Genomic DNA, 25,405 nt, shown 5'->3' with positions numbered 1-25,405 from the left:
TTTAAAAAAAAAATCTTAACATATTTATTGAAGTAGACTTTATATGATCTAAACGGATAATCAAATATAAGCTAAGTCATAGATTATCATCAAATGACTTATCACTTAATCCATTCTTATAGCTAATTACTATATATAGCCATATAAAATAGTCATATACCACGTATTACGTATAGTATAGCCAAACGGAGTTTTATTAAAAGTGAGGTTAAAATAAGAAATTAATGATTCTGATGCATAAAGACAGCGTACCAGGTTCATGCACGGAGTCGCAAACCTGTGCTCATTCCTGAACATAAAATTAAAATTTGAAAGAGAATATCACAAAAGAATTGCTTGAAGCTCCTTATCGGCATCGGGGTCTGACTGGTTACAATAATTGTTTTCGTGGTATTCTATTAAACATATGAAGAAATGAAAAATAAAATGTAAAAGATCAATTAAGCCCTATTAAATAGCCAGAACTTTTTCATACAGAGAATAAAATACTACCATTTAAACTATGCTCTAGCTATATAATATACTTATTAGATAATGAATTACACAATCGTACTTTTAAACAATTGAAAGCATTAATAAAATATACAACCAAGAACGTGACACTCTAATTCTATAGTGCAATGCACTTTTTCAAGTTAATTCATTTGCTTTTTATATAATATTATGTATAAAGATCTCAATCATTAGATGTGTTTTTCATATTTAAGTGGATGCGGAAACACACAAAAGATAAATAGTTATATGTAGTAGAAGAAAACGTACACCAGAAAAAATAAATATATAATGAGATAGATCGATTTTGTTTGTAAAAACAAAAATATATCTTTTAAGTATTGAAAATTGAAACATCGTCTCACAAGATATCTAAATTTAAACTATAAGTTGTGCATATTTCATTTTGTTAAAGAGCATAGATATTTTTTACATTAAAAAATTATTCTTGATGTATGCCAATTGTATATTCTAAATTAGAATAAGATCTTAATTAAATTAAAATAATCTCGTATTGATTGATTTACATTCATTAAAAAAACAAATTAAGTGTAGTCATAGAATAAAATTAAAGGGCCCCATATCCTTCCAACCCAAAAAATACAATAAAATTAAAGTATATCCTTATATAATATGAAATTAATTCACTCTTATATATATATATATATATATATGATATATGAATGCAGTATGTAGTGTTCAAAGTATAAAAGAAAGCAGTAAGCAAGATAAATTAAAAGCAAAACAAAATTATTAAACAAACAAAAACGGCGACAGAATCGCACAGGATCTGTGAGGTGAAAAAAGAAAAGAAACTGAAGCGACGTCAAAGTCGTACAGGATCAGTCAAAGAGATGTGAAAAGAAACTTTAGATTTATTTAAATTGAAAGAAGAGTTTACAAAGATTTTTTCTATGCAGAGCGCTTCTCTTTCTAAAACCTTAAAATAAGGCTATCTGAAAGGGTGCCTCACAATGAAAACGAGGACTCATTTAAATAAATCCATTGACCACTGTTGTTTTTATAGTGTCAGTCATATCTTTCGGAACTATTATAAAGTTGGCATTGATCTTTGACCGAATTGATTAGTTACAATCACTTTTGATTATATATATATATATATATACTCTTAAAAGTATTTGATATTTAGTCATGACTTAAGAATAAACTTTTTAATTAATTCTCAATGTTGTATGGGCCATCAAACGTATTTTTGGTACAAACAAATGAATATTTAGTCATGATGTTATGTGTCCCATACAAATTAGTAAATTTCAAACATATATTTAGCCTTTCAAAAAAATATTTTTTAATATCATTTTACCCTAATTAAAAGGATTAAAGGAAATATTATTTTGTAAAATTAGAGATTCTTGAAGGGTATTTTAAAAAAATCGCATTACTTAATAAGTTTCATATAATACCTAATTTCATAATAAAACTTAATATATATATATATATATATATATATATATATATATATATATATATATATATATATATATATATATATATATAAAATTTACTAATTTATAGAAGGAATAAATTAGGAAGGCAAATGTAAAGTTAACAAACCCTTATATACCTATATATGTATGAATAAATGTCTAGATACTAAATATATTTTTATGCATAAAAATATGGTTTTACGCAAATATTATTAAGATAAATACATTTAATAGTATACATATTGCTTTGCTTATTTTTGGTCAAAAAATAGGTTTATATTTATGCTATGTGCTGGCTAAGAAGGTAGTGACATTCCTCTGTTAAGGAATCAATTTAGGGATCAGTTAACAAATCCATTTTAATTTGGATGTTATATAATTATTAACAATTCATCCCCCTAGCTAGCTCCACTCTTTTTAATAGTCTCTGGACAAGTCATGATCCTAATAGAGACATTCTTGCTAATAATCTAATTACAGATTGCAAGACGAAGCACACTTCTAAAGCCTTTTCATTTTCTCTTTTGTGTGTTTTTTGAATCACAAGTTAAATGTATATTTTAATTAACAAATAACTTGTAATTAGCTGTGACTATATGTTTATGCCTTAAGGCAACCGATATGGATCATTAGAATACCATATCGGGTTTCTGCACGTCGTAATTGAATGCACACGTGTCGATTTTTCCGGATAATCCGCACCCCATCACGTGATTAAAATGCAAGCATACTTTCTCTCTTCACGTGGCCAACTCTTCCATCATCGTTACTGGCTCCACCATATTTTACGTTAATTAATAAACTTAATCCTTTTATCTCTCTCTCTCACTCATACGTCATACTATATTGTATTTCTTTTTCTTCTTTTTTTAAGGAAAATGACTAAAAATATAAATTGTCCCACTACAACAATTTGAAACCATAGGGAAAGCATGTGTCAAATTCAATAATGTAAAAGCTAAAAGCTGGTTATCACGATACGGGATCTAAACTAAAAATGCATAAAATACTTTAACTAATTAGTAAAAAGACTAATGATATACTAGACATAAACCATTATTCCAAAATTTTAAAAAATATTTGGATAAATTAAAGACAAATTAACTGGCTGTTTTTGGCCCTTATTTTTATTTATATTTATAAAGATAGCATATATCATTATATCTTTTATGAGAAACAAATAATCGCATAAGTCACATCGGTTTATCTAAGAGTATTCGGTATGTGATAATATTTAAAATAACATATTAAAACATTAAAATTATAGAAAATTCAATAATGAGATAATACTTCCATAAAATTTAACACTATACATACTTTTAATACAATTTACAAGATAAATTTACCACATCGTCCTGATCACTTGTTGGAACTCTCTTAGCTTGAAAACCTTATTCTCCTTCTTCTTAAAAATTATTTAAGTCATATTCATAATGGACGGGTGCATTTAAATCAAATTTCCTAATTGTTTTATACTTTTCTTCGATCGTACGTCAAGCATCACAAATGAGTGGGAATCTTGATTTACTTTGTAGTTTGTACAATCTTCAAAGCCATTCAATTTCTCCTGACTATGCATTAGTATTGGCATCATGTAGTGACTCTTCAACTACTTCTACTTTAGCTCTTGTGGTGCAAGTGTACGTCATCACCAGATTTCACTCTCATGAAAATTTCATCCCTTTCTATTATTTTCTTTTGTATTTTTTCATAAACATAAAATTTTACCTTGTGTGATCAAATTTCAGCCCTTTCTATTATTTTCTTTTGTATTCTTATGTCATCATAAAATTTATATATTAGAAACCGAGCTAATCCTATTGATTAATGTGAGAAGATGTGATAAAACGGAGTGTCATTTTAATTAAATCTTTAAATGTTTATTACCCAAATTTATCTTTAAATGTTTATTACAGTCTGAAAAAAATATCAGAGAGTATTATGTAATTTATTCTAAATAATTTGTACTCCTACGTAAAATTATGAATTCAATTTTATCTCGAATATTTGGGAATCAAATGAATCTTAAATGAGTTAGAGCAACTACTACCTTTGTGAGAGTCTAGGGTTTCTCTCTTCTTTGTGAGAGTGGTATGAAAGTTTGTGTGAGGATTGAGTTTTCATTCAAACGTGTTTATGTTCAACGTTTGCTTTTATTGAATCATGGATGAGAGGTGTAATTAAAGGGTTTCTCTTTTGAGAATTTTTTTTCCCTTGATGAATAGGAGGTTAATTTTTTAAAACATGATTATCTGATAATAGTATTTTTTATTTAAATTTCCATATCAACAGGCTTATAGATCCAAGTCCTTTATCATTCGTCCAAGATATGATGATATCTACTTAGATGACTGAACTTTAGTCATATTCTCATCCATATAGCTAGTTATCAAATATAACTAGACATGTTACGTTTTTTTTTTAAAAAAAAAATTAACACAAGAATGAATTTGAGTAACAAGGTCCACAAAATTCATTATACTAATCTTGTTACATAAAAATGTAATTTGTTAGCCTTTTTGTTCAATTTTACTTCAACACAATCCTAAATAATTATCAAACAATTTATGCCTAGAAGGAAAATTTGTCCCTTATAGGTTCCTAAGTTTCTTCAAAGAGTGTTTAATGTAGGTGAACAAAAAAGAAGAAAGAAGATGAAGAAGGAAGAATATTTGCATTAAAATAAAGGTTAAAAGCTATAAATGAAAGAGGGTAAGTGAAAGAGGGTAAATAAAAGTTAATCGAATCTCATCTTAGCTCACAACTATTGTGCTAAATCCTCCACAGCTCAATTGCGAAGTAAAATTTGAGTGTTAACAATTAATATAGATTATTAAAAACTTATAAAGTAAAATGAAATTAGGATAGATTAAAAAAAACTTATATGGGACTATACAAGTAAATTATATTTTTATTTTTATTTTATAATATTAGAGAAAGATATTGTGTACAATCTGAAAAAAATAGAAAGTATTAATGTAATTTATTTTAAAATAATTTGTACTCCTACATAAAATTATGAATTCAATATTATTATATGCTACATGCAATCAAATGCAAGGGAGGGGGTAGTTTGTTGTTACAAATACGGGAGCATGGTGCACAGAGCACGTGAGGAAGCAGTAAGTCACGTGCGATCATCCCCTGCCGTTGGTCTACCCCGCGTGCGGTGGGGACCATTTCTCTTTCTATTTCTAATTTTCCTTCGCCACTTTTATGTTGCGACATTCGGCGCCCAGTTCAACCTTCACGTCGTCATTCCTCCTTAACCGCCGTTAAGTATCGTTACGACCTCTTTGCCCTTCTGTTACCACCTTAGCCTTCAATGTCCCACTTTACCCTTTCCTAATCCCTAACCTTTTAGTAAGTCACATGCTATTATTCTATTATAATTGATAATTGACTTCTAATACATTTTTTTTTTAATTTTTTAACTTAAACTCACTTTATTCAACTTCAAGCCTGTAAAATTATTAAAAGTGATAAAAAAATTCCTTAACAAAGTGTTTCGGTTCTTTATTTGATGAACTAGTAATTTATTGGGTGTTTAACGATAGCGAAGAAGAGATTGATCAAGGGAGAAAAAAAAAATCAAAATAGACAAGTGGATCACTTAAAGAGAAAATTATTAAACCATGGCCATAACTAATAATAAAGTTTCATTAAGTTGTGATTTTGGTATGAAACAGCTAAGTGATTGATAATTGATGGATGTATTGGATGTCAAAGAAAAGAAAGAAAAAAGAAGAAGAAGGAATATGTTATGCTTATGGGTTTGGATGAAGAAAATTGGGATTTAATAGAGGAAGAAAAAATGGAGGAGGAAAAGAAAAGAAAAGAAAAGAAAAGAAAGGGTACATGAAAGCACGTGGTTTGGTGGAGTGGAGGAAGAGGAGGTGGTGGATGGGATGGGATGGGATGGGACGGGATGGGATGGGATGGGATGGCGGTGCGGTCTCTCTATCTATGTGTGTGTCGCTTTCTTTCTCGTGAGGGTGTCACGTGGGGGTGGGTAAGGGACCCACAAATGCACCCATCAAAAAAGCCCCTCCAAATAAAAGGCAAAAACTTAGTGGGGGCATGTGCTCTCCTTTCTCAACTGCGACCTGTCGTTTATGGGTCATTCAAATCTGAAAGCGATCCAAGAAGTTCTTTCTTTCTTTCCTTCACATCTCACGTGCCCCCTCTCTCTTTGTCGTTTAGCTTTGGTAGGACAAGTGTCTCCATCCACCCTGCCACAGACTATAATCAATCTGGAACACAAACTACACTAGTACTACCACCCCCTATGGGCCTCACCATCCATTGCATTTACTTTAATCTCTCCTTTTCCTATTCGCACCACTTTTCATATATTACCCTTCTTATTTCATTTTATACTATTATCATTTTCAAATAAACTACCAAATAAAGTTAAACTATTACTGCAAAGGAAAAAATTACCCTGATTCAATTATAATCCATCATTTATATTATAATAACTTTATTAACTTTTAAAATAATTAGTTTAAAGTAATTTAAATAATGATCTCTAATTGGATGATAGTATATAATTTTACTGTGATACATAAAAATTAAACTCTATTACTAATCACTAATATAATATATAAAAAAGTTTCTACTACTTGTCATGGTGAGATAATTTATTTCTTTAAAAATACTATTAGCTTTTCTCACAAGTCAGATTTTAAATAACTTATCTTTCTATACGGATGATTCACAATCAACAAATTTAATTCCATAGATTTCTTTAATGACGTATACTTTTGATGAATATATTTATACCTCTTATTTATTTTTAATTCCTATATTTAAATAATTTTCTATCTTATCTCCTTTTCTTATTTTGCAACTACAAACCACGCAAGGCTAACAATTTTATTTTATTTTTTTACAAAATAAACAATGATGTTACACACAGGAGAAACTATGCAGCTCGTATTGTGCGCTGTTATATGAAAAAGAATTTAAGGATGAACCAACAAATAATTGGAGGACACTGGGACAGTATAAGTTTAAATTAGAAATTAACTTCGCGCCAGCATCAGCTTTATTTCCTCTAGCAATCTCTTCTCCAATTGTGCATGTGCTGCTCAAATTTTCTATGGACTGGGCCATTAAAACTGCTACTTTTATAAGTGGAGTCCTGAACCAATTTAGATAACGTTTCGTATCGACTAAACCGCTGCAATAACTATCATTGCATCACGTTATTATGAAGATAATTGGAGATAAAAAAAACTATCCATAAGTAAAGAGGTTGCAAACTGTATAGCTATAGCGTTTGGTGGAGAGAGAGTTCATGTCAATTGTAGCACCCTCCTGAATCCTGATGTTTCAGTGCTTTGATGATTCGTGACGTAATGTGAGGCCACACACTCATTGGAGACAACTGTATAGCTATAGCGTTTTGCTTTTTCGCTGTACGACTGTACCCAAACAAGTGACACACTTACATAGTGCAAAGGTTATGTTTCTTCCATGTATTGGCTTTGAATGATGATCATTGTGCAATCTTGAAGAATCAGTAAACAAAATACTCTAATTTTCCATTTATATCCTCAACTATTCCCTTCAGGTGAAAAATAAATAGATTACATTACACTGCTATCCCCTACCTACGACATAAATTTTACAATGCAGTTACCTGGGCCACGAAGTAACATTTTTTACAGAGTAGGTGCATGAGAACAATAATCACAGCAAAAGAAATACATGATGCACTCTCCAAAGAAAAAAAAAATAATGTAGATCAAGCGCAACCCACTTTCTCCAATATGGTAGAGTTGACAACATTGTTTACAAAGTCATAAAAGCATTGCCTGCAACAATTAGGCATTAAAGTAGATTTCTGAAACTGAGGAGTATTGTCGGCATGGCTGCATACTGAGCTAGAGGAGGATGTACTAGACTTTTGCTGATCAGAACTGCAAGTAGCCAAGATGGTATGAGTGGCCTGCCTTGCAACTACCTTGAAGGTATCAACACCTGCATCAAGATAATAGCTTGAAGTGAAATTACTTTCATTCAAGTAACAGTTACCATTTGGAATTTACATGCAACCTGTTTAACAGCTTACAACATACATACAGGAAAAACAACATTAGAAATTTATCATGAACACTTTTTGTAATGAGGGATAGAATTTGTGCCTGGCATAGAGGTGCACTCTGTCTCTCCACCTCGCATCGAATGAACAGAAATATGATATAAGGTTGATATGCTAAATGTTGAATGCAAACCTAATGCATTTGATGCATGTTTGGAAATGGTTTTAAGAAAACAATTGTTATTTTTCAAAAGTTTTCTCCAGACATTGACAAAAATAACCTATTATTTCTCCAAAATAAGCTGAACTAGACACACACTCAACCTAATTAAAGATCAGGTTTGGATTGTAAAAAGGGTACACAAAACACCTATAAATATTTCAGCCTACAATGATCATGTAGATATGAAGGAAAAAAAGAAATTTGATAACAATGGACGTTCACAATATCCTTTTGAGTGAGTAGTATGGTCCCTCACATGTAACCCTACTTTGCTTTTTCTCTTCCAAATTTAGAGTAGAGCGATTTTCCAAATTCTGGTTGAGACTAGAATAGTCACACTGCTTCTCCATTTTAGTGTTCCTCAAGACTAATGCTTTGAAATGTTGATCTTTCTGTTCGGAGAAGATATAATGTGCCAATGATATTTTTCTAGCTCCTCCACTGCATGAGGGTTTATCTACTCCCTGTAGAATGCTGCCTGTTCTATGATGAGGCGTTGTATCCTCTTTGCCCTGTCCATCATTTTCCATGCCTTGTCAGCATCTTTAAAGACTCTCTCATTCAACATTTTGTTAGAAGGACCACCTTGGACAGTGGATTGTTGAAGGCTCGTGGAAGCCATAGAATGCAAACCATCCAATTTGTGATGTGATAAGGAACTAGAATCTTGTTTTTGACTAACTGTGCTTCCAGGTTGAAATGAATTGCAACGGAACTGAAATGAACCACTTCTCAAAGCATTCCAATTTTCACGAAAAACCTTTACATTCCGCTGCATATTACAGACACCTGTGACAGGACCTTTTCCTTTTAATCTACTTAAGTAACTTAACCTATCAGGTAAAGGAATAACAGGAGATGACAGGTTCTGTTGTAAAGGAGATGCCCTTGGTCTATTAACCACCCGGCTGCCTGTTTCCCTCACAATATCAAAGATATTGATGGTTACACTTGGCTCAGCTGTTGGCGCAAAATTTTTGTTGGTCTGATTCTTCATTGATATTGGTCTCCCGGGAAATAGCACAATCGTGACAAAACCAATCACCATCAGAAACAGTATAGCCCAGGCCAACACAGTATGTGTGCGAAGCAGTATCACATAGATCACAAAGTAGTAGAAGATGCTCATCTGTTCCAGCATGACAAACACCACATTTGGTTTCAGTATAAGAATCAGCCGGACCAGTTGCCATATTTCCATGAGGATGATAAACCTACAAAACATAAGATATCATTTGCATATTAACATTAATGCATATACTACATAAATATTATGATACGAGCAGAGGAAAAGAGAGTTTCGGATAATGCCTTGGATTCGAGGTCAAGGTGGCCTCCTTCTAAAATATGTAAGTTTACTGAAATTTTCACTGATTTTATTATTGATGTTCCTCATGATTATATAGACTGCGGGGATTACAAGCACAACACCAATTTACTGCTAACAGAATTTGTGCTCCACTACCACACTACTAACCAACTATTCCATTACTAACAAACTTTGTCCTGTAGCTAACAAACACACTAGCTATTCTGGAATTGCTAGGTACCCATTATACATAGTCTTTGAAATGTGCTGGTTTGCTGGTGTGTCTCTTGGGCCAGCTAACACTGCTATCTTGGGCATGTATGTTCGTGTTGCTATCATATTAGCTCTTCCATTCTTTAAACTCATTGGATCACCAGCGAAAACTAATTTATAAATTAAGAGAATTATGATTTCTTTTAAGTTTGATACCCTGTAGGTCTAAATAAGTTTTATATCATCATCCAATTATATGTTACTACTTGTGACATCATTTAATGAGTTCGACAATATGAAATGTTTAACTCATTAAATGACAAGGCAACACATTACTACTTATTAGATAATCTAAAATTGATAATGCAACAAAATTAAATTCTACAAAAAAATTGATATGAACAACCAACTTTTGGTGGGCATTTCACAGCCACAAACAAAAAGTACACGGGGGTGGAATGATGTATAAGGACAGTGGGGCAATATCCCTCCCAAATTTCATGTTTGAGTACATACGCAACACAACATGGCATCAGTGGAACGTAATATTTTATTAGTGTATTTTAAGCTTTTTTTTTCTTTCTTATTCAAGTCACTTTATAAAGCTAAGATTATACTACCTCCCGTTCCTTTTTATAAGAAATAGGTTATAGTGTAAAATATACCATCACTAGTTTCCTATAAAAAGGAAAGGAGGTAGTATCAATTTCAAGAATAGGATTTGTTTCCAATTAAGGTTTAATATTAGGGGTTTAAATTTTAATAGCTAACTGATTGTGAACTTCAAGAACAGCTCTCTATTGATTGTGAAGCACATCTTTCCAATCATTCATCTCCTCTCCGATCCAGCATCAGGAACCCTCCACACTCTGTTGACCTTAGTTAATGTGAATTAGCATTAATCAATAATTAAAATACTACTATTATGCATTTCTCTCAAAATAATAGCTCTTCTCATACAAAACATTTTGATACTAAGTACCTATTTGTCAAAGAGAATAATTAAGGATTTTCAAACTCGGAGTGAGCATCATGCTGCAAAAAACAGCTGTATGAAAGCAATACTCTAACAACTGAGTTAAGTAGGTCATTTATCATCAACACCCCCCCCCCCCCCCCCAACACAATATCCATTCAAGGGATTGGATCATGTAATTTTCATTTTGACAATCAATTATCTACATACTATGATAAAATATGTATTCAAAGCACAAGATCTATGACCCAAACTGTAGAGCACCTCGGATACACAGGCACCAATATTTTTTACAGAGGAGTTACAAATCCACTTGCATAACCTTAATTTTTTTTTCTAATTTCATTCTTATGAGATAGAAGTATGAGCTGATTTGACTTTATTACCATATTTCTTATAGCATTATCAGATGCTGGGAACATTCTTACATAGCATATTTCTCTAAATTATTTATGCTTTTCCATATTCATTAGTCTTACGAGAAGTGGGGGCATGTAAGATCTATGATCTAATCCATATCGAATATCATTTCTACAACATTAAAGCTTATGTGTTTTAGATTGTTGATCAACACATGCTTTGACCATAATTGTTATTCTAGTTAATGAGTAGTTTTATGAATATTGTAATTGGGTATTACTTTGAGTAGTCCATTATGGGTTGAGTCCTCAGTTTTAATAGGTAGCCGAGATGTTCATATTGTCACCTGGTCAGTTACAAAAACTACCTTCTAGTTACACAATTTTCACACACAAACACACACTTATGCTTGTTAGGTTGGACAGTTCTCTCTCACAAACACAATGGTTTCTCTTCTCCTTCAGTTTTCATGAATTTTGGGATGAATTCATGTATGTGTCCTAAAATTAATCTATCTCCGTTACACAATGATGCTTTATATACTACAATTTGTGCCTATGAGTAATCTGATTGTTCTAAAATCACATTAAATAAATTCCCTTCAATTTAACAAAATTCCACCAACTCTAACAATGTTGCCGAGTAGTTAGTGTGGGCAAAGCACTTTATCATCCGCAAAGATGTTAATTTAGATTTCAATTTCAGTTGATACAACTTAAGCTGAGTTATGGAGAGAGATGAAAAGAACATGGTCACGATGAGGGACCTTAACGTCCCTGGAGGAAGAAAAGACGCCATGCATAGGGAGCCAGCGAACGTAGGAGAACCTTTGGCGGAAAATTGGGCCTATTCCATGATGCAAACGAAGCAGAAGTGGTGGCTGCAGCAATCGATTTCCCCTGTAATCGAAACCCCACGCTCAGCGTAGCAAATCCCGCAACAAACGACCTCTTCCTTATTCTCTTCTGCTGTTTGGGATCTCAGCCGCTTCTTCGGGGAACCCAACGACGACATCCTCGTCGGAATCCGAATCACACACTGTTCAGAACCAGGCGATAGTTCTTATACGGTGAAGACGACAGCGTCGGCTAAGTCCAACACTTGGCTCTGAACCAATTCATCATTATCTCGAGTACACTCTCGGGAATGGGCCCAAGACCCAATTTAACTTGCCCTAATGTAAATTAAGTCAATTCTTAACCTAGATAATATTTGATTTTTGTTAATTCAATTGACCAATTATAGCATCATAATTCTGTCCATCTTACAATTTCACATAAATTTAAGTATTTTATATAAAAATTTATTAAAATACTAAAATTATTAAAGTGAATATGTAACTTAATTTTGCAAATCTTATAATAATTAAAAAATATGTTATTTATGATATAAATTTGTTAAGAAATAATTATTTATATAAGTAACATTATGTCATATGTTCAAATGAAAAAAAAATTAAACAGATCTGCATTCTTATTAGAGATGTTTTTATAACTATTTATTATATGAATTATTTATGTTAAATCTTGACAAATTTTGGTATTAATATAAATAATTTTTATTTTCATTTTTTTAGAAATATACATGGTTTTAATTTTGACATATTAAATTAAATAATTTTCAATCAATGTCAAATTTTATAAATATAATTTATAAAATATGGTAATTTTTAATCTAGTGATGAAATTATTGCCGTTTTCAAATATATTTATTGAAATTATTTAATAACGTTAAAATTAATATAACTAGTTCCCTTGCATAATGTGTGTATAATCAAAATTAAAAAAGAAAATAATGTCTGTAGTTCCAAGTGGTAAGAAGCTTAGCTTTCCTTTAATATAATCTTGGATTTAAGCTATGTGAGCTGAGAAAATAGATACAGGAGAATTTTATCCCCTTAAATGAGTTCACTCGACTTAAATTATATGGAGGATTTAAAAAATATTACAGAATTACAATGAATTTTATTAATAACATTTAAATGAGATCTTAATATAAACGGTACGTAGAGTTCTTCTTTAAAAAAAACAAATCGTAGAGAACTCTCTTTGAACAGTAGCTGAGTTCACAGTTTAAAGTCTCAGTTTACGTACAAGTATAATTACCTGTTCTTTTGTGACTATCCTAAACAGTACGTAAGCACTACAAAACTGAACAAATACAAAGGAAATGGTTAGAAGTACGTAAAAACTAACTAACCAAGCGAAAGCAAACTACATATATATGCTTAAAACTTTGTACGTGAATCAGTTATTCTTGGGTGGGTGAGGTCTTGGAACATAATAATCAGCATTCAGAGGCACCAAACCAGACATCTTCACTCTCGTAGAACGCCCATTGCTCCTTTTACTGTCTTTATGTTTCAGACCCAAAATTCTTTTCCCTTTTTCACGGTTGCAGTTTCCAATCAAACAAAGCGCTTTCCATTTGGTGGTTAAGCCCTTTGCCATATTAGTTCCATTCTCGGACTCTACCACATTCAACTTCGAGAGTACTCCTCTAGACATCATCTTCCTTCCTGGAAGAAATCTTATTCCTTGATTTGTCTCAGCAACTGCAGGAACACCATGATAAATCTGCTGAAGACAAATTTTTGAATGATTTCATATATAAGTATAACATATACATGTGTCGCAAATAAATTAATGTATTAATGTATATATATATATGGGGACACGTGTATATTCTTACCTCTACGTTCACTGGACATCTTGGTGTTTCAAGTTTTGCTACCACCAGTGTCTTCTTACCTGAACAATATAAAGTTTAACAAAAGGTTAAGGAAATTTTTGCAACAAACACAAAGGTGAGGGAAATTGCATGATTGAACACAACACAACATTAATTAGGAACAAAAGAGACGGGGAAAGTGAAAAGTTAGTGAACCTTCTTGGTGTTGGGTGTGTGCGCTGGAGAATCTTAGAGGAAGCAAAATGAAAACTAGGAGAAAGGTGGTGGTGGACCTTGCCGACACCATTATTGCGAAGGGAATAACAAATAAGTGTGGTAAGGGTATGTCGTTGAACAAAAAGAGGAGAGGAATCGTGAGAAAGAGAAGTGGGTCTTTCTTTATAGGGGTCCAAATTTTAACCCATGTCAAAGCTTCTAGCTCTTGGTGCTTTATGAACAATTTAATTAAAGAATGAATATTTTTATTATTAGTATTTAATGTTGAGGGTTTCACAGTCTTTGCTTGGGAAAAGTAATTAATTAGCGATAGTAGCGAGAACAATGTTGTTGAAAAAGGTTTTGTTTGCGGGAGTGAAGTCAAAGTGTTGGAAGAAAAAGGTGTATGATCGCGTGAAATGGAAGATACGAGTTGTTCAGTGCTTGTCGGCCGTCATGCATGCAAACGAGGAAAACTTGTTTGGTCCTTCTTCCATGATGCTCCAGTTCCTATGAAACTACTACTTCATTTACCTTTTTCGATCTTTGCCAGTACTTTGAAAACGCATTTTAGCTCATTTACCTAACAAACATGTACCTAAGGTTTGTTCATATTTATTAATATTCTATAATTAAACAGTGATCTTAACTTAAGTTTTAAAAATTAACTGAAATCGAGTGGGGATAGGAGAAATAAGTTAGGGCGCGCTTTGTGGTAGTCTGTGTTGAATATGCATAGGAGCATAGAATAAAATAATAAAGGTAGTTGGTATAGACTTACAGTTGTATCTCATTCTTGGGGTTCTGAGCAAGGAGCGACCATATATACAGCTTTAAGCCTAGTCTCATTTTAACCGAGATTAGAGGGTACTTCGATACAAGTGTTTTGGTTTGACCATTACGATTAGCGAGTAATAATGTTATAATTATAGTACAGTATTTAATTTATTCAAAATGTAACTAAGTAGTCAATAGTCAAGTTTTTTTTTCAAAAATTAATAAGTCAATAACATGATAACAAAAGAAAAATATAACTAATAGTACAAATGTTTAAGAAATGAATGACATCACAAATTTGGTGATGATAAAAATTTCATTATTAAAGTAATTAATTAAATACAAAATCCATTTATGTCATTTTAAACTTATTAACTAGTTTTTTTTTATCATAAAGAAATACATTGAAAACAAACAAAAAAAACTAACACAAACGACTAAATATGGTGCCTATAGCATCCACACAAATCAAATGAGTTAACCCATCTCCTAAATAACCTTTGTTCGCCGGGCAGTTCGCGCAAGCATTTCCTTCACAAGAGTGTGTTGAAGGGTGATTTTCTAGGCTTTGGCAATGAGAGCTTTAATGGCATCAATATAAGAGGTGTATGAGGATGAAAACGGTGCACACCTTGAGAGATCATAGATCATGTGGAGAACACTTGTTAACTAGTTTAACAACTAATTTCACTATTTTTTTTTAATTTAATAATTGAATGTATCTATTTTTCAACTTTCAACATTTCAGTTTTCAATTAAATTTTAACTTTCAAATAGTATTTTATTTGTTAGTTTCCTAAACACATCCTAAAGGTATATTGCCATGTTAGTTAGGAGAGGCATGCATTAATTTGGCCTGTCATAGGTGCCCTTTATCCACACAAAAAGGGTCAATTGGTGCGTTAAACCAAATATTCTAAATAAAGGGGAAATATAAAAAATTAAAAGAAAACAAAAACAAGAACGATGCATACGTTGTAAAACTTTGCATTTCTTAACATTTAAATTCCCATTTCTTCACGTGTAACTTGAATTATAGTATAGTGTTTAGGTTCTTACTCATACCAAACATTTAGGTCAAATCATATTAGGAACCTTAATTATTACATTTATTTCTGCCTAGTTGTCGCTCGATAAGTTTATTCATACTTGTTCACAAACTCTTTAAGTTCAAAGCAGACCAAATGTTCGTGGTTGTCACATCACTTTCACAATGACAATGTTCCCTTTTTACTTGTCTATATTTCCCATACACGTGGACTTAACAGGATTATTTAATATTTTTAAGACAGAATAATTATTAATGTAATAAAAATTTAATTATTCATTTGATTTTTATAATTATAAAAAAAATTCTTTTACTTTCTATATTTAAAAATGTTCTCTATTGATAATATATTTTTAAGCTTTTTTAATTCTTAAATATATTGTTTTAATTTCTTTTAGTTGTAGGATCAAATAAATAATTAAATCTTTAACAAATACTAAGAAGCTAACCCATATATATACGTTAAGTAAATTATTACTCCGTACTAGTACCTCTTACTAAATTGTCAAAACCATTTATAATCCTAATTCCAAGCATCAATTTTCATAAATTTTGAAGAACTTATATGTTGTTGTTCCCTCTCTACATATCATTTATGTGCTGGGAAGCAACATCTCATATTTATTTCACGGGCTTCCATGTTGTTTACTATGTAGATTTATTGGCCAAGATTTCAGCTTTCTTCCTTTACCTTCTCGTGGCCCATAAGTCAAGTTTTATTCCTGTTGTGTTCCTTTATCCAAGATGCCCGTGGGGTGACCTAGGTCTCGCACTAAGGCATTGGTATGCTTGAATTACTTTAGCATCAACTTGACTTCATTCATTTAAAAAAAATTGACTTCATTTTATTTTGAAATTTATTTTTGAAAATTTAAAATAAAAAATTACATCCACCCAAATCCTTACAAATTTAAGGCTTACTCATATATTTACTAACTATTATTCTAACTTAATAATTACGTGTTTTGTATCACCTCCTTTTCCTTCCAGCTGTTATCCTTTTCTTTTAGTAATATTTTCCCTTCTTTCTCTTAACTACCATTAATTAGCAAAGGCATTTTAGTTAGGATATAAAAATATTTTATATTAATGAAATAGTTGTATTTCTTAATTTATAGACATTAAATTTGAACATAATATTTTTGAAACGAGAAGAGTAAACGGGGGAGTAGAGTTGGTGGCAACAAGATTAACAATAGCTGAGATGTATCGAATAGGATATGGCTTTGTGGGCTCAAACATGGGGTAAAGCCCACAAATTAGGCGAACTACAAGGGGTTGAGCTTTCCATGGGGTAAAATCAACTTTTGGGTTGGAATAATACGACCTAGAACAATTTTTGATTCATTCGTTATGCGAGGAGACCTTGGTTAGTATAAATCGAAAGGTACGACTTAGAAGTTAGAACTTCAAATTACATGAAATGAATAAAAGAAAATTACATCACAGTTAAGAGCGAGGAAGAACTAAAATAGAGTGAGGAAGTGTTATTTACATTTGTTCGGACTGCGTGTTTCGGAATATAAATTTTTGCAATCCGGATTGGTAATTCCAGATTAAAAAATATATGTTCCAGATTAGATCCATAAAAAGGGTAAATAAGACGGCTAGATTAGGCAATTTTTTCTGTTATCTTGTAAGAGCATCTGGTGGTTCTGGAACTTGATGTTGTAAATCTCCTTTACAGCATGACAAAAAAAGTGGGTGAATATCTCACATCAATGTTATTGAGCTGAGTGATGTTGAGTTTAATCTCTTTAACTAAAATCTCAAGACGTAGTATTATGGATTAAAAATATGCTGAAAAATAAAGATTTCACTAAAGTCACTAATAAGATTTTTTGACTGATATTAATCATTAATAAAATTAATAGATACTTTTAATGATAAAATAAATATGTTAGGTGAATGGAGAGTGCCAACAACCAAAGGCGCGACTTTTTTAGAATAATAGGTCTATATGACAGTTTAATGTTATGACATAAGTATTAAGTAATATAATTAATTTTTCAAATTTCATATTGAATATTATGCAACTTCCTAATATACCCTTTATCTTTTTAATAACTACTCATACTACTGCACAATACTCCCATTAAGTGTAACAGATTCCCATAATAATTGCTCATGTTACATCCTTTCATCTTCACCTAATTGCTGGCTTGAAGAATAAAAAAAAAGGCTTTGAACAGAGAGAGAAATGGTTTAGGAAAGACAAATTCCAAGAATTGAAAAAAATATTATTAATGCATGGAGTAGTATTGATTAAGAGTAGTTTTTTTAATAAAAAAAAACTTAATGCAACATTGGTTTTGTAAAAGACCTATAATTTGGAATAATTTTTTTCTCTAAAACGGAATGGAGGGAGTAATATGGAAGAATTTAATTTGTGCTAGGAAGGGAGTTTGTGTGAAATAAATCATGCTTTAGGTGGTTTTCTTTTGTATATCCATGTTTTGACATAAGGTTTTGGGTGGGAATAACATTGTATCAAGCTAGGTGAGTTCTATTATCGGTTTTGTCCGATATATCTTTTGTAAATCCTGTTTTGGCTTAGTTTGACGCACTTTGTGCGCAAACCTTGCTCTTATTTAATAAAATTATTTTGGCTGTAAAAAAAAGGAAAAAAAAACTGCTACATTTGATAAATCAAGAGTTGCTATATTTGTCAATCTCCGGAGTGAGCTGTTAAATAACAAACAATCCATTTAATCCTTGTTTTTATCACATTCACACTCCAAATCCTTGTTAAAATTGTTGTTCCTATAGTGTACTCTATTAATTTCCGGATAAGCTACTGTGTAATAAGGGGTGTGAAGGAGTCCATTGACTTAGGGGATAGAAGGCGAGACAGGAAGTTATAATAAGGTAAGGGCAACATGGAGATATTCAAAATTTTGGGGGTGCAAGAAGCAATTCTTGGAATGCAGGAAGTAAAGGCCGCATTTCAGTCCACTATACTAGTTTAGCGATGACCCATACCAAAGTCACTTGAGTCCATTGAACACCGAACGTGTTGTTTTTTGTTATTTTTACAAACCGAACGTCTTGTTGAGCAGGAAAAATTTGAGTTGAAAAAAAGGAAAATTTTAATATAAATTTTTTAAGTAATTAAAATCGAAATCTCTGCAGAAAAATGTTACCATAAGAGAAAAAATAAAATTAAGAAGTTGATTTGTTAAACAATATAAAAATAAGTGCTGAATAGTAAAGTACTTGTTATTAAGAGAAAGATAACACAATGAACAATACATTACAATTTTTTTTTTTTACAATTTAATGAGTGAAGTATATGTCAAATTTATTTGATAACTAAATTTTGCTTAAAAAATATAGATTCACTACTTTTAATAATATTTTTTCTCTTGATTTTTTTATTCATAGAGGTTAGTATTGTTAGTTTTTGTTATTAAAATTTAAACTCATAATTTCTTCTTTTTTTATTTTCATTTATCACTAAACCAACTTTATATTTTTCCTGGTGTAATTACATTTTATAATATAAAAAATGAAGTGCGAGTAATTAATTTTAAAAAATAATTTGAAGTAAAAGTATGAATTAAGAAACAATAAAGTGAAACCATAACGTGGCAAGCTTTTATGGATCGTAAAGCTTTTTAATAATATCCCATTCCTTTTCAGCTGAAATTTATTTTCTTTTATGAAAGAAGCAAAACCATAAAACAATTTTTAATGTTCCGTGAAGGGAAAGGAAGAAAGGAATGGAAATCTTCCTCCCTGGCTATTTGAGTACTTCCATTTTTTTTTTTATTAATTTTCATTCATCATTTCTCTGCTCCCACAATAAATTGACCATTTAAATATCGGCCAACAAATACACGTACTTGCAATATCCAACACTAGTATTTATTCCGTACCAAATGCTAATAGAAAATTTTGCATGATGTTTTTACATTCTCTTATTATTTGCATAATAATTTTTTACACACAATCAGAATAAAAAGATCTCGAAAATTATTTATATTTTTTCTGGGGCACAAGAAACGGTGTGTGGGTTCCCCGTAATCCAGAGGCGACAAGGAACGGACATTGAATTGCGACAGGGGCATTTCCGTCATTCCACAGAGCAACCCGTTATAGCCCCAAACCCCACACTTTCCATCATACCACACTTTCTAACCAACCAACCATCAATGGCAGATGTAACCACCTACCTCCGCCACCACCGCGACCCCGACCCCGACCCCGACGACGACGACCAAACCCTAATTCCATTCCCTTATTGGGATTTGGACTTTGATTTCGACCCCGAATTCCCCACAAACACTTTCTCCTTCACCGACCGCGAAAACCAGATCAATTTCGTCATGGATCTCTTCCACCAGCGCGTGGAGCAGTCTCAACTCACCGATCCCCTCTCCAACGACGCCGTTTTCGGCGTCATCGACGGAATCGACTTAGGTTTCCCCGCCGCCGACGACTTCTTCATCGGACGGAGATTCTCCGTCGGATCCGACGAATCCGACGGAGGACACTCTCACTCGCACGCGGGGATTGACGACGGTGTCCTGGGGTTCTGCGCGCATTCCGACGAAGACTACAACGAAAACGACGACGTTGCGAGCATCCCTCTCTGCTGGGACGCGCTTCAATTGGAAGACAACAACAACAACTACGATGACTTCGAGTGGGAGGAAGTGATAGACGAGAGAGACGTTCTCAGCATGCTCGACGACACCGTTTCCGTTAACCTCGGAATCGAAGCAGAAGCAGCAGCAGCAGCAGCAGAAGAAGAAGAAGCAGAATCAGAAGCCAGCATTTTGGAGTGGCAAGTTTTATTGAACTCCAACAATTTGGAAGGACCAAATTCGGAGCCTTATTTCGGAGACAACGAGGATTTCGTTTACACCGCGGACTACGAGATGATGCTCGGGCAATTCAACGACGATGCGTTTAATGGGAAGCCTCCGGCCTCCGCCTCCGTCGTGAGGAATCTTCCGTCGGTGGTTGTGACCGAAGCTGACGTCGTTTGCGCGGTTTGTAAAGACGAGTTTGGCGTTGGGGAAGGGGTGAAGGTGTTGCCGTGTTCGCATCGTTACCATGAGGACTGCATTGTGCCGTGGTTGGGGATAAGAAACACGTGTCCCGTTTGTCGCTATGAGTTCCCCACTGATGATGCTGATTATGAGCGGAGGAAGGCGCAGAGATCTGTTGTTATGTGATAATCATGATCATGGTGTTATTATTAGGGTCAGTTTTTTTTTCTTACTTTCAGTGATAGGGTATAAAAAGTATAGATTTTTTTTTTTGCTGCTGAAGAAAATTGTGCTTGTTGATTTTCCGAAATTTGAGTTTTGGGATGATGCTTCTCTTCGAATTGTACTTTTGGGATACATCACAGAAACGATTCATTTTTCCATCATGGAATCTGTTTATGTTGTGATTTCTTCATGTTCTTGTTCTTGTGGATTGCTCTGCTGCTATCTTGTATCGTTCTGGGTTACGGCCAGATTGGAATTCTGTGAAAGTCTTAGCTGGTTCCTTTGACGGATTTTATATCCTCTCATGTTTTGAATGTGTGTTTGCATTCACATTCGATGATCTATAATGATGTAGAAATACCATTTAAGTTCGTTTTAGGTAAATGTTCGTAACTTCGTGTGTTTGGTTCTGGATTTTGAATCTGAAATTGATTTTTGAGAAGCAGTTTTAAGTAGCTTTTTGATGGTGTTTTACAAGCGTAAATCACTTCATTTTGAAATTAATTTTGCGAACACCAGCCCAAACACATAATGAGTAATGTGATACTGTACAAGGTTTAGGGCCATCTCTCATCTCATGACATGGTCATGTTTAAGAGAAAAAAGATTGTTATAATTTTTCTTAGAACCTGTTAATAATTTGATAAAAATTATTGTTTCTTTGTGCATGATTTAGCACTTTGAGTTTCACATGTTAATAATCAATGGCCAACTTTGTTGTGGTCTCTTATCCTTTCAGCGCGTAGTAAAAAATCTCTGCTGGCTTTCTTTGTCTTAGGAAGAAATTTCTTATCTGGACCTTTGTTTGGCTGGACTGTGTTTTCTAAGACTTTTTATTGCAGTACTAAGCTTTTACAACAAGGGTTCAGCTTTATGGTGTCCTTTTATAGTTAAGGACTACACAGGATGAGATTTTTATTTGATTTTTATTACCACGATGAGATTTCCATAACAATGCCTCGGCCACTTTCTGATATAATTAGCATTTTCTTTGTGACTTTCTTAATTGTAATTCTAGTTACGTACAAACTCAAATTTGGTGTAGTTGCCTGAAAATGCAACAATGATAGTTGCTTGAAATTTGATATTTGTTACGGAAAATATTATTTTGATTGATAGAAATGTAGGTATTCTTTCCTTTCTTAAGGGTGTTCTTGTTGAGTTTCTTGCCGAAGATTCATTTGTTAGGGGCAGTATTCACTTCATTCTCACTTTTGTGTGTTCAGAAAATTGTTTTTAAATGATTTTTTTGTCAAACAATATTGTTTCATTTCAGAATCAATTCTAGATCCAAAATTAATTGAGTTTTTTTCAACGTGAAATTAAACACATAAAAATTTATGTAAAATCAATTTTGGATTCAAAAATAATATTCCAACATAAAAGAAAGCATGCACTTAATGTAGGTGATTATTGTCACACACGCCTATGCAAATTAATTTTTTTGTAATTATGTTATTTGTATAAAGGATCTTTGTCAATAATATCTGAAAAATCTGATTAACTACCTCTAATGAGGTTCTCTCCTCCTAATTGAATTTTTTTCATCCATGAGATTCGAATTGGAGATTTTACTTAAGAAAATCAAGTCTAAATCAACCACTTATTAATATATAATTTGATATATAACTTTTCTCTATGTGATAGTTTTTGATATGGTTTTCTTAATCTATTAATTTGATTTACAAGAAAAGAATAAAATGAACTCAATAGGAATAATAACAGTAGATAAGCAAGTTTTAAGTCGCTTTTTTCTCATGTATATAGCATATGATGTTACCCTTGGTTTTATCTGATAACATTGAGCAATAACAAACATATGAAGAAGCCTGGTTTGCAATGCACTAACAACACCCGAAACTTTCCTGTTCCATTAAGTTTTTGTCTTTTGCCAGACGACGCACTTTCTCCTTTAGATTAATGAATTTATAGTTGATTAAAATGTGTACCAAAATTAATTTCAGTCAGATCAAAACGTGTTATAGATTTTGATAAGAAACAGACGTGCGAGTTGAAGATGCACAGCACATATGACGCTGGAAATTTACTGATTTGAAACTCCACATGACAATGGTGGCAAAAGCTGGTGATTTCCTACGGATGGGAATCCTTATCGAAATTTATCATAGGCAATATTAGACTTTTAATTAGCATCTCCGCTATAGAAGCGAAATGAATAGGGAAGAAAAGCCCTTTGCAATTGCAAGTGAAAAATACTTTTTATATACGTATTAACCTTGTAAGCCAATGTCTTATTGTCATCGCCCACCAGGGAAAGTGGAAGACATTGTTTAAAGCGAAATCAATAGGGATGAAAAAAACACTGTTTAAAGCGTGAAGTTACTCTAAACAGTGTTTTCAATTTTGGAGATGTCCTTAAATATCACCAATTCTAATATATATTATTCATTAAGGTAAGTGAACTTTTCTTCAGTTTTTAAATTTTAGCTTGAAATAGATGTAGTTAAAGTTAACGCGCATTGCCATTTATTCTTGGGTAGATTACATAATTAAGACCAGAAATAGAAAAAAAGAACTGTAGATAGAGTCACCTAGCCAGCATTTTACTAAATTGGGTATGCGGCTATGCACTTATGTGGCATGATTTAATCCCCTGGTTCTTATTCAGGATAGAGAATCACTGAATTTCTTGCTTTCTACCATGTTTTAGGCATATTTAGTAAAAAGTCAATGGCATTGCCTTCCTAGCTATTAAACCACCTTGCTTCTCAATTTTCTTGTCTCTGTCAATTATTTCCCACCATTTTGCTGAGTAAAAGGTTATCTAACCATTGTTTGTTATTAATCTTGATCACATTGTAATCTTAACTTTCCTAGTATGCAGAATCAAGATGATCTACGGAACTTAGCACATCTATAAATACATAAAGCCAACTTAAATGCCCAGAAACACCCTTACCTACTTGTGCTCTATCTGCATTATGCATTAACTATCCAATCTTTTTAAAACCTGTAAGTCCATTAGTTCCATCTCTCTCTCTCACTCACATGAAAAATTGAGAAATGGAATGCAATGAAGATGATGAACTCCATGTAGCACCTTATGCTTCCTTAACACAGCGCCTTCACTATCATTCTCCAACCCAGAAACCTATCTTTACCTCAACAAACCTCTTGAACGTGGAAGCTGGTGAAGGCCATAATTTGAACCACATGGATCCACCTCATTGTTTGCATCATACTCCATTTTACTGCTCCCAATTTCAGCTTCCTAGCAACAGCAACAACCCAATTCAAATCCCACTCCATAAACCCTCTCCCAACATATCATCAAACAACAACAACAACAACAATTCTGACGAAGCAAAGGCTCTCCTTGATGACAGAAAGAAGAAGAGGATGTTCTCCAACAGAGAATCCGCTCGAAGGTCGCGGATGCGAAAGAAGCAACAAATTGAAGTCCTGCAGTACCATGTGGACAATCTGCAGACATTAAACCATCAACTGTCCCAAAAGATCATTTACTTGTTGGAATGTAACCAACAAATCCACCAACAGAATGCTCAGCTAAAAGAGAAAGTTTTCTCTCTTCAGGTAGCACTCTCTGACTTGTTGGCTACTTCTGGAAGTGCTGAGCAACCTCACCTCATCCCTAATGGCTTCCTAGCCGAGTCTTCGACTCGACCAATTGCGAGTTCCAGAACATAGCCATTTTGAGTACCATGTTGTGAGGTAGAGATACATACATATGTGCTCTAAGAAAACTTATAAGCATTTGAGTGTTGAATTTGAATCTGATGTGGAGACATTTTAGCCTGAAGCTGTGGTTGGCATCAGTGATGCAGTCATAGAAATTTAGCTCACAGGTAAGCATTGAACAAGAATAAGAGTTAGTGTGTAATATGATATTGATTAGATATATACTATACTGAATTTCTATTGAATGAATGGTCTCGACCCAGTTCTCTTAGCTATATACAAACTTTACCTCTCTTCAACCAAAAGAAGGGAAAAGATGAAGTTATAGTACACTGTCAGAGTATGAAATAACTAAACTTTATTTGGTGTTCTTGGATGCGAAGGCATGGTTTACAGTTTGATAGAAGATACACTGTTCTGGTAACAGTTACTATTTAATGCATTAAACGTGAATTTTTAATGAAAATATGTTCACAATCTTCGCGTCCAAAAATTAGGACTCGTCCGGCAGATAAAATGTCTAGAAAGCCTTTCAGAAGAGATGGGGGATATGCAGGCAATTTGAGCAGAGGTTTACGACTTTTTGATATAAATAATAACAAAAATTGAAATTATTTATTAAAATAAAAGTTTATGGGATTGTATTTTTGACACGTAAGATTCACGCCTAGTATACCTCTATTAATGTGTTTGAATTTACTTCAAAAGATACGTGTATGCTTCTATTTTCACATCCATTTTA

General features: G+C 32.8%; 3 protein-coding genes and 1 non-coding gene across 9 annotated transcripts; 2 read left to right on the top strand and 2 right to left on the bottom strand.

Annotated features, from left to right (window-relative positions):
• Positions 1 to 7,468: 7,468 nt before the first annotated feature.
• LOC100500148 (uncharacterized) lies at positions 7,469 to 12,212 on the bottom strand. Of its 5 annotated transcripts, XR_005891703.1 has the most exons (4): positions 11,898 to 12,212; positions 8,469 to 9,426; positions 8,093 to 8,122; positions 7,469 to 7,928 (listed from the first exon to the last, which is right to left on the bottom strand). It is a non-coding gene; the product is annotated as an uncharacterized protein (transcript). The 5 variants fall into 5 exon arrangements; XR_005891700.1 differs by having other exon boundaries at positions 8,093 to 9,426; positions 11,837 to 12,212; XR_005891699.1 differs by lacking the exon at positions 8,093 to 8,122 and having other exon boundaries at positions 11,837 to 12,212.
• An 852-nt stretch (positions 12,213 to 13,064) lies between these two features.
• Positions 13,065 to 14,087, bottom strand: LOC102663554 (uncharacterized). Of its 2 annotated transcripts, none has more exons than XM_041015858.1 (3): positions 13,957 to 14,087; positions 13,762 to 13,820; positions 13,065 to 13,649 (listed from the first exon to the last, which is right to left on the bottom strand). In XM_041015858.1, exons 1-3 carry the CDS (start codon positions 14,045 to 14,047, stop codon positions 13,317 to 13,319), a joined length of 483 nt encoding a protein of 160 aa, XP_040871792.1. In that variant the 5' UTR covers positions 14,048 to 14,087; the 3' UTR covers positions 13,065 to 13,316. The 2 variants fall into 2 exon arrangements, with proteins under 2 accessions (XP_040871792.1, XP_006579706.1); XM_006579643.4 differs by having other exon boundaries at positions 13,065 to 13,646.
• A 5,690-nt stretch (positions 14,088 to 19,777) lies between these two features.
• On the top strand, positions 19,778 to 21,164 carry LOC100794303 (E3 ubiquitin-protein ligase CIP8). The gene has a single exon (XM_006579644.4). The coding sequence runs from the start codon at positions 19,936 to 19,938 to the stop codon at positions 20,962 to 20,964; it is 1,029 nt and encodes a 342-aa protein (XP_006579707.1). The 5' UTR covers positions 19,778 to 19,935; the 3' UTR covers positions 20,965 to 21,164.
• A 2,651-nt stretch (positions 21,165 to 23,815) lies between these two features.
• LOC102664001 (basic leucine zipper 43) lies at positions 23,816 to 24,864 on the top strand. Its single transcript, XM_006579645.4, has one exon. The coding sequence runs from the start codon at positions 24,028 to 24,030 to the stop codon at positions 24,670 to 24,672; it is 645 nt and encodes a 214-aa protein (XP_006579708.1). The 5' UTR covers positions 23,816 to 24,027; the 3' UTR covers positions 24,673 to 24,864.
• Positions 24,865 to 25,405: the final 541 nt, after the last annotated feature.

Source organism: Glycine max, chromosome 5 (genome assembly GCF_000004515.6).
Source record: "Glycine max cultivar Williams 82 chromosome 5, Glycine_max_v4.0, whole genome shotgun sequence".
NCBI lineage: Eukaryota > Viridiplantae > Streptophyta > Magnoliopsida > Fabales > Fabaceae > Glycine > Glycine max.
This window is presented reverse-complemented; position numbering and strand designations above follow the sequence as displayed.

Excerpts from the sequence above, each read along its gene's own strand:
- LOC102663554 (XM_041015858.1), bottom strand. The coding sequence starts at position 14,047 with ATGGTGTCGGCAAGGTCCACCACCACCTTTCTCCTAGTTTTCATTTTG. Across the intron at positions 13,821-13,956 it reads ACACACCCAACACCAAGAAG|GTAAGAAGACACTGGTGGTA; the intron begins GTTCACTAACTT and ends TATATTGTTCAG. Across the intron at positions 13,650-13,761 it reads GATGTCCAGTGAACGTAGAG|CAGATTTATCATGGTGTTCC; the intron begins GTAAGAATATAC and ends ATTTGTCTTCAG.
- LOC102664001 (XM_006579645.4), top strand. The coding sequence starts at position 24,028 with ATGGAATGCAATGAAGATGATGAACTCCATGTAGCACCTTATGCTTCC.
- LOC100794303 (XM_006579644.4), top strand. The coding sequence starts at position 19,936 with ATGGCAGATGTAACCACCTACCTCCGCCACCACCGCGACCCCGACCCC.